This window comes from Macrobrachium rosenbergii, chromosome 19 (assembly GCF_040412425.1).
Source record: "Macrobrachium rosenbergii isolate ZJJX-2024 chromosome 19, ASM4041242v1, whole genome shotgun sequence".
NCBI lineage: Eukaryota > Metazoa > Arthropoda > Malacostraca > Decapoda > Palaemonidae > Macrobrachium > Macrobrachium rosenbergii.
Window position 1 is genome coordinate 19,246,657 of NC_089759.1, and position 10,000 is coordinate 19,256,656.

General features: G+C 33.9%; 1 protein-coding gene across 5 annotated transcripts in view; it reads right to left on the minus strand.

Moving 5' to 3' along the window:
• LOC136848685 (cell adhesion molecule Dscam2-like) overlaps positions 1–10,000 on the minus strand; it is a 279,471-nt gene that overhangs the window by 65,792 nt on the left and 203,679 nt on the right. For all 5 annotated transcript variants that reach the window (XM_067121161.1, XM_067121159.1, XM_067121160.1 and 2 more), the window contains exons 10-11: positions 1,579–1,723; positions 589–740 (exon numbers count right to left, since the gene is read on the minus strand). In XM_067121161.1, coding sequence (XP_066977262.1) covers positions 589–740; positions 1,579–1,723 — 297 coding nt within the window. The remainder of the gene's footprint in view (positions 1–588; positions 741–1,578; positions 1,724–10,000) is intronic.

A 10,000-nucleotide genomic window follows, 5' to 3' on the forward strand; every position in this document is an offset into this window, starting at 1 on the left:
TATATATATATATATATATATATATATATATATATATATATATATTGCAACAAATCATCGGAGACGTGTGATGGTCATATATGCATCAGCGAGGAGAAAGGTGAAAGGAAATGACTTGAACCGAGCGCTTTCATGTATTTCCACACCTCATCAGGGCTCAGGTGCAAGCGGCAAGGAAACAATTACAGAGTCACAAGAAGACTTCGTGGAAAGACAAGTCTTCTTGTGAATCTGTATTTGTTTCCTTCCCACGTGTACCTGAACCCTGATGAGGCGTGGGAATACATGAAAGCGCTCGGTTCAAGTCATTTTTTCACCTTTCTCTCGCTGATGCATCATATATGTATGTATGTATATATATATATATATATATATATATATATATATATATATATATATATATATATATATATATATAATATATATATATATATATATATATATATATATATATATATATATATATATATATATATATATATATATATATATATACACACATTATATATATTTGTGCATGTGCGTGCGTAGAGAGAGAGAGAGAGACAGAGACAGAGAGAGAGAGATGAACGAACATCCATCACTAACCGTAAACGTTCAGCCTGGCCGTGTGGGAGGTGGATCCTGCCCTATTCGTGGCCTTGCAGGTGTAGGCTCCTCCGTCCTCAGCTCTGACCCCGGTCAAGTTGACGTGACTGACCACTGACCCTCCCATCCCGACGTACTGACCCACAACCAACCTGTGATTGATTGGTTCGGTATTCAGTTATCTTGGGTCACAAAGACAAAGATCAATGACACCGAAAAGTATGTTAGGAAGATATCTTAGCATAATCGATTTCTTTTTTTTTTATGAATGATGAATATCAAAAGAAGGGGTTAAATATGTTAGTAAAATCAACTTCTTTATTTTTGTGAAGGACGAGTGGTGTTAGTATTGACAGAAGGGGAAGTTAATTTTTAATCTCACGGGAATATAAGAAATTTAGTTTCATTATTGATAAGAGTGAAATAATAGTTTTCGTTTGGGTTTAGGAATATTATTATCAATGCGGATTACGAAAAAAACCCGATATCGAAAACACAAAGATAGGCAAAATGATCAAAATTGACTGAAACAATAAAATTACAGACGGACAACTTTAATAACAATTACGGCATAATTGGCGCTGGAAGCATCACAATAACGATAACAAAACCATTGGTAAAATTTGCAACAATAAAAACTCTAAACGAGAAGACTAATAAAACGTGTTATAAAATAAGTGTCGTTTACATAGAAGTTAAGAATCTATGTATGTATATACAGTATATATATATATATATATATATATATATATATATATATATACATACATAGGTATGTATATATATATATATACACATAAACATATACTATAAATATAAACACATATTTCTATGATACAACCATTTTGAATAATTCGTTGTTTACCCAAGAAAAGGAGAGCAAAAAACATGAAAAAAAGAAACATGAAAGACGCAAGATACAAGACAAAAAAAAAAGCAAAAAAAAAAAGGGGGGAGGGAGGACAGGTATTACAGCAACGGACAACATACCTCTCGTGCTGTGGCAGGGGAAATCCGTCCAGGGTCCAGGACACATGGGGCGTTGGTGCCCCGGAGGCTATGCATTTCAGACTCACGGACGGGCCGGGCTGAAGAGTCTGGCTGATGAAGCGGTATTCCAGGATGGGCGCCGAATCTGGAACGTGAAAAAACGGAATTTTTTTATTTTATTTCGTGTTTCAATCACACCAAGTATCAAGCCACTGACCGCTGGAACAAATGAACTACTCGCTGTTCATTGTATATATAATGACACCAATTATCAAAAAATATTCATAGTGGGATGAGTCTTCAATTGGATATACAAATCCACAGTTATGTATGGGTACATATATTTAAAAAAAATAAATCTCTACAGAGAGCTTTCGGGAATCTGTTCGATTCCCCTTTTCAATCTGGCTGAAAGGGGGAATCGAGCAGATTCCCGAAACCTCTCTGTATAGATTTATTCTTAAGTATATCTGTACCCATACATAACTGTGGGTTTGCATTTTGTATCTCCAGTGACATCACTGTTCTTATTATCAACACAGTAGCATAACATCGGGTCTGATCGGTACTTGGATGGGTGGCCACTAAAAATAATAGATATTGTCGATGGGCAAGCCCAAGGAACACCCAGAGGGGCTGGCATGCAGCCAGCCGTCTCATCCTGATAAATGTGCTTAGAACTGATGGTATATCTAAGGAATACTTTTTAATCCCATCATTTGAAAAAATATCTGTTAAGAGATCTGAGAGAGTGATATTAAAGTAAGAATACATCTGAGAAATAAATGTGTATTAAAGGAATGGAAAATCGAAGAATTTGTATATTTGATATAAAACGAGTAAAAATAAAATTACGTGCATGATATCCAGGTATACTTATTGGCGAAAGAAAAATACGAACTTAAAAACACGAGGTATATCAGATGTTAAAAGTGGAGAAACAAAATTTGCATTATACATAATGCATGAATGAAACCCAGAAGTGACTGACATGCTTGAAGCAAAGAAGATTATGTATAACACAAGAATGAAAACGAAGAAAAGTTAACACATTATGTACCGTATCCATGTGTTAACGAAATAACGACTATGTGACGTATGAGCATACATGGTGCATAGGACAGAATATATAATTTACAACACACGTATGGGTCCTTGCAAAAAAGAAATTATCGTGTTAAATATGTTTACGAAATCTGAAGAAAACTCTTTATGTTGGACAATACGCGTGCACGCACACACACGCACACAAATACACACACACACACACACACACACACATATATATATATATATATATATATATATATATATATATATATATATATATATATATATATATATATATATATATATATATATATATATTGTCACGATGCGTATCAAGTACCTGGTTATTACACAACTAATCTCAAGATTCAAAAATATACCTCACTTCAGCCAGATACCTGAACTCTCATAACATTAATTGTTACGACTGAGTACTCTAAAGGTAACAGTGATCCCTTAAGAAAAAACTTATTTATCAATCACTTGAAAAATCAAACTAAGTTCGTCAGAATATGTGTGAGGTACAAAAAATTAAACTAGAAATCTTCTAGAGTAAAAGGGCATCACTCCATCAAAAACTCTAACTGTTTCCCTGGTCTTAATTCACTTTAGCAAAACTAAAAGAACAAAACATGTTTATCACTTTGCCTTATGCACACACAATCAATCCTATTCACTGGTGATCAATAAATGAAACACTGTTTTTCTAAAAATGTTAAATACAAAAATTTATTTTCAGATTCAAAGTTTATAACTAGAATTCACAATTAATTAGAATTCACAATCTGAAAAATTTACTATTAGTTGAAAATAACACAAAACTCAATGAATTCTTGAATTAAATTATGAAACAAAACTAATTCACAAAAACTTTATCAGGAATTTAAATTAATCAAGTAAAATTTAAACTATCAAGAATCACACAAGATTTAAAAAGAAAATCTCAATAAATGAAATCAAGTATGCAATGTTAAATTAAGTATGCAATGTTAAATCAAGTATGCAATGTTAAATATGCAATGTTAAATTAAGTATGCAATGTTAAATTACCAAGAAATATTTACAATGCTATGTGAATAAATGTTACATCACAAACATAAAAAAATGTGAAAATATAAAGAAATTGTAAATAGAAAAACACACAAAAATACACGTAAGATTTATCAATAATGATTTCACTTGTTCAAAATTTCCTAACTTATCACACCATAACCTCCTAACTTATCATACCATGGTATCAATAAGTAAAATTTCACGTTACCTTACACAACTTGTGAAAACCTCTGTAAATCACTTGCTGCAGCTGCGTTACACAATACACACTTTTTTACCAGGCGCCGTTACGAACTAAATAACTTTGCTAAATTCAGATCTCAAAAGTTAATGTTAAAAGTGACCACAAAAATTTACGTTAAAAGTAATCTCTTCCTAATTAGGAATGAGAGAGAGAGAGAGAGAGATATGGAACCAAATCGACTGGTCTCAGAAATCAGAATGAAACAAATTTTAGGATTCCAGTAATACGTGAAACAATTACATGATGTCATTAAAGCATTTTGGGTGCGAGATACTAAAGAAGCTTCTAGAAGCAGGGAAGTGACGTCATTAAAGCGTTTTGGGTGCGAGATACAATGGAGAAGCTTCTAGAAGGAAAGTTACGTCATCCCAGCAAAACGTTTTGAACGCATCTTACAAAACATGACGTAATTGATCAGCACACGTATTCTCTCTCTCAAAGTGGCGAACGTGACTCAAACAACGCATGCAACAACATGAAATCACTCGTCTTGAGCCCGTATGGGACGAATTGGCGTTTGTTTTGCAAATCTGTCATCGCTAACCCAAAACAAAGCGTTCCCTCTTATCTCAACTGATGACAACTGAAATGAAACAAGCCTTGGTAGACACACACACGTGTTCACATACTACGCTATTACCAAGAAAGATATTCGTTCTAAATTACGTTACTATTAAAATTATAACAACAATTCTAAATTACGCTATCAAGTAATCATTAGTACTTTTGAGATCTGATGTCAAACTAAATATGACACTTCAACAACCATTATCATTAAACATAACACATGAAAAAAGTAAATATGTCAATATTATAGGAGGATATACGTATTACAAGGCAACATCATGAAAATATATATATATATATATATATATATATATATATATATATATATATATATATATATATATATATATATATATATATATATATAAATATATATACATATACAAACACACACGCACACATACATATATACATATGTATATATATATACACATATATATTTATGGATATATGTGTGTGTGTGTTTGTGTGTGTATAATCTCAACAAGAGCAAATAAGTATATGAAAAATTTATGAGAGAGAGAGAGAGAGAGAGAGAGAAAAGAGAGAGAGAGAGAGAGAGAGAGAGAGAGGCGAGGTCGGCGTCTGCATATATCACAGTCGCACAAGATCCCTGCATTCTAAATGATAAACAAATATTAGCACTGGCGTTTATCCTTCGTCTGGATGAAATGAACATCGGATCGTTAAAGTAATCGAAAGTAAATAAGTATATATGTAGGGATCGCATATCGCGTCCTTACCCCTTTCTCTTTTACACACACACACACACACACACACACACACACCGCGACACACGCACGCATATGCCAAGGGAACCGATCCAGGCGCTGAACAAAATATTAATAAAAACAAAACTCTAAAAATATGAATTTTTCCTTTTCCACAAACATATATATATATATATATATATATATATATATATATATATATATATATATATATATATATATATGAATATATATATATATATATATATATATATATATATATATATATATATATACATACAATACATACATACACACATACGTAAGAGATCCACTTGAGATCAGTACTGAAATTTCAAAAATAACTTTTTTCCTTGCATCTAGCGAAAGCCGTTTTCAAATATTTTATCGCTTAGCTTTCAAAGAAGCACATATCATTATATCATTTTTGATGATGGCTAATTTATGAAAGTGAAGAGCAGACACCAAAACGATGCGAAAAATACGTATGAAAAATGAAGTTTCGTGAGGTAAGGACGACTGGAAAAATGTCCCCTCCTCGGAAACAGGAAATAAAGTTTTACTCAGATTTTTCTCGCAGTCTTTTCTCACAGAGGTATTTAAAGCCTTAAAAAAAAGAATTTGATTCAAAAGAGGTTGCAGCCTTCCATTCATTTAGCACCCATGAAGCTAATAGTAAAAAAAATATTTAAACAGATATTCTGGTCAACCTTTCATTACCATTTAGCACCGTGGAAGTTAACATGAATAAAAAAAATAGCTATTTAAAACAAATCATTACGTCAACGCTTTGCTAATTTAATTCCTTTGATATAAGACAGACAATTATTTGATAATAAAATAGACGAAAACTATTCCAAATATTCTCTTCATAACAACCCTGTCTTTTTCAAGTATCCATATCCAACTTTAGGGAGACGAGAGGGGTCCTCATTCCTTCAGTTACTGTGTCGACTAGTGTTCTGATGACATACTCACTCTACTATTTCTCCATATACTTTACACTTTTCTAAACGCCTTTACAAAAAAAAAGACCCCCTTCAGTCAAACAAACTCGAGGCCTATAGCCGTATCCGACGGGATATAGACGTCCCGTGAGGCGGAATCGGTTTTTTTTTTACACCGACTTGACTCTCGCAGTCGAAGATGTAATTTCATACTTCACGTCACCAAGAAGATACTTCCGCGACTGGGAAGGAAACCGCGTTTTCGGGAACCGGAGGATATCTTTTCCTCAATTGAGAAGATCCCTAATCCTCGCGGACGTAGCTACGAAAGGGAAAAAAGTGGGAAGGGTCGGATAGAGAAGCTCAAAAGCTGTGCGGAGAGAAATTTAATTAGTTCACAGATGCGTGATTTCCTACGCATATCGTCGAGTCTTTCAGGTTTTGTTTAAATGAACGACCGAAAGTGTCCAACCGCCAGTCTCACTGCCACTTGCCCCATTAACTGAAATGTGGGGATCTTTTCCCGTAGAGTTTCGTCAATGTTCTCGTATAAGAAAAATGGACTTAAACATTGTACTTCGTTGAGAGACTCTCTGGAAGTCACAGTCTCCGGAGTTAACCGTTTTGATCAAACTTTCGTATCGTCCACCTCTAGAATCATAATTCTCCTCTTCTCTGCATGTCTAGGATAATTTAATCTTCTTAGCTTTTTAGGAAGCATAACTCATGCATGATCTGATCAGCCCTGACTTCTAGATTCATAATTCTGCCCTTCTCTGTATATCTAGGAGAATTTAATCCTATTTTTTTAAGAAGCACAGTCCATACTCGATCTGATTAGCTATGCCCGTCTCGATGCCTTTGTGATGAAAATAAAATTGCAAATCAGATGCAGTCGCTTGTACATGTGTATTCCAAAATTTTCACAACTGGCTTTCGTTTGAACCTATTTTATTTTTAAATAATCTGATCCGCCACTAAATATCTAAGTTAAAAAGTTAGCTGACACAGATCCTAGACAAAAACAGGTCCTAGACAAAAATGACCGTCCAATCACGATTTCAAATAAAGCGAGACACCAACTTGAAAAGTTCCAAACGAGCTACTTTGTGCGAATCGTTCGTGAAACGAGAAAGTAAACAGAGATCTTTAGATTAGAAACCAGATCTCGAAAGCTAATCAGCAAATGTTTACACAGGTAACAGAACACTGCATTAAATCGGGAGACCTTTGTTGTAGACGGGACGAATTTTCAAATCTATGACCTTTGGAGTAAAGAAGACGTCTCCACAATACAAGAAAAAAGACTATATATAATGAGCAATTTTAAATAAACAAACTGGCCATCACAATAAATAACAGATATTAAAAACAAACCGAATGAATGGATAACAAATAGCTACCTTTACAATAAGTTTTTAGAATCACACAAACCGCTAAGCCTTAACTATTTTGTCTTTCGGAAGAAAAAATATATTATGGTTAAAGTGACTTTATTCTTTTTAGAACCATAAACATAAAGAAAATGGCTTTATGAAAGGAAAAGATGCTTAATTAACATATGCTGCGCCAAAGCCATGAATCAAATGATGACGTCCGGTGTTTGTATAGGAACCCTCCTATAGCTTACTGTAGTAAAGCCATCGATGTTTAAAGTCCTAAAAATCTATGCAATACCTACGGAGAGTCAATAATCCCACTGGGTTTCTGGATTATGTTTAGGGGATCAAAATGACTCTTATAAATAGGTATTTGAATAGTAATTGGAGTAAATTGCTTAGGTATATCTGCAACGACAAGCCGTATATAACGGATGGGAAAAAACTGCACAATTTTTTGTTGCAGTGGTTAGACTATTTGCGTCTTTTTTTTATCTGCTCTAACTGTCCTCGCTCTCTCTCTCCCTCTCCCTCTCTCTCTCTCTCTCTCTCTCTCTCTCTCTCTCTCTCTCTCTCTCTCTTTGTCTGTCTGTCTCTTTCTCTGTCTGTCTCTGTCTCTCTGTCTCTCTCTCTCTCTGTCTCTCTCTCTCTCTCTCAGGATCTATTTTCAATGCGCCACAACAACCAAAACACCACCTTTATAACTGTAGGCACTGAAAATCGATATTCTATCATATCTCAGACAAACAACACTAAAATAAACAACTGAATTATTCCTATAGAAAGGAAAACTAGCGATACACCGAATTCTGCAGCAGACAAACAAGAGAACATAACACAAACAGCATCCAATTGCTTTTCTTCTAGTCGTTATTTGTTCCCATTAAAAGTGTAAATAATGGTAATGATGTCACAACATAGGACATGGAAGATTTAGGCATACAAATGCACTTATTGACAATCATGTAATATAAATACGATCATAGTGGGATATATATATATATATATATATATATATATATATATATATATATATATATATATAGAGAGAGAGAGAGAGAGAGAGAGAGAGAGAGAGAGAGAGAGAGAGAGAGAGAGAGAGAGAGAGAGAGAGAGAGAGATCTGCTTTTATAAGGTGAATTTACAATAACTATGGCAAACGACCCAAGAAATATTTATAGGTAATGATTTAAACGAAAAGTAAAAACAAAAATCTTTTTGAGAGAGAGAGAGAGAGAGAGAGAGAGAGAGAGAGAGAGAGAGAGAGAGAGAGAGAGAGAGAGAGCGTATTTTGCATGAAAAAATAAAGTAAATATCTCGTATAAATTCTGCCTCAGGATCCTAAATAATTTTCTCGCTCGTTCTCTCTCGACCTGTTTCTCCGTAACTCTCACTTGCTCTATTTCACACGCAACACGCTCTCTCTCTCTCTCTCTCTCTCTCTCTCTCTCTCTCTCTCTCTCTCTCTCTCTCTCTCTCTCTCTCTCTCTCTCTCTCTCAATATTTCGGTCTAGTTATCTGACATACTTGAAATGTATACGCTCCGTGTAGCCCTTTCTTACTTCAGATATATATAGATTTCCTACTACACTTCTCCCCACACCCCTCTCTCTCTCTCTCTCTCTCTCTCTCTCTCTCTCTCTCTCTCTCTCTCTCTCTCTCTCTCTCTCTCAAAGAAAGAGAGCACACATCCAATAAACTCCTCATCATGCTGAAACCTCTTCGTTTGTCAAGCTCTCGAGTACATGTTATTTTGCTTCAGTATGTTCCAAGAAGGCATCAATTCATAATTCATAAATACACAGACGCGCATCCGGGGTCATCCTACTCGCTTCTTCTTCTTCTTCTTCTTCTTCTCCTCCTTCTCCTTGCAGGTAAAATTGTTCCTGTGTGGAAGGCCTTGATTTTAGTTCCTTAGCTTGTTGCACCTTTTTGAAAGCCTTGTGGTTTTTTCCCTTATTTCATTCTTTTAGAAGGGCAGTGTAACTTTCCCCTCAGAGTTGTACGTGTTTTATATTTTTCATATATATATATATATATATATATATATATATATATATATATATATATATATATATATATATATTCTCTCTCTCTCTCTCTTTTGCTTCTGAAAAGAATTTATTTACCAGTTAACTTTAATAACTCACAGACATTAAACTTAATTCAACTTCAATTCCAGAAAGACCTGTTCTGGAAAACTCGAACATAAAGAATATATATATATATATATATATATATATATATATATATATATATATATATATATATATATATATATATATATATATACATATTGTATATATATAATATAATTTTTATCTTCTGCTTCTGAAAAGAATTTATTTACCAACGGACTTTAATAAATGGCAGAGATTAAATTTAATTTAACTTCAGTTCCGGAAAGACCTTCTGTTCTGGAATATTCAAAGACCTCTGTCTGTTTTCGTT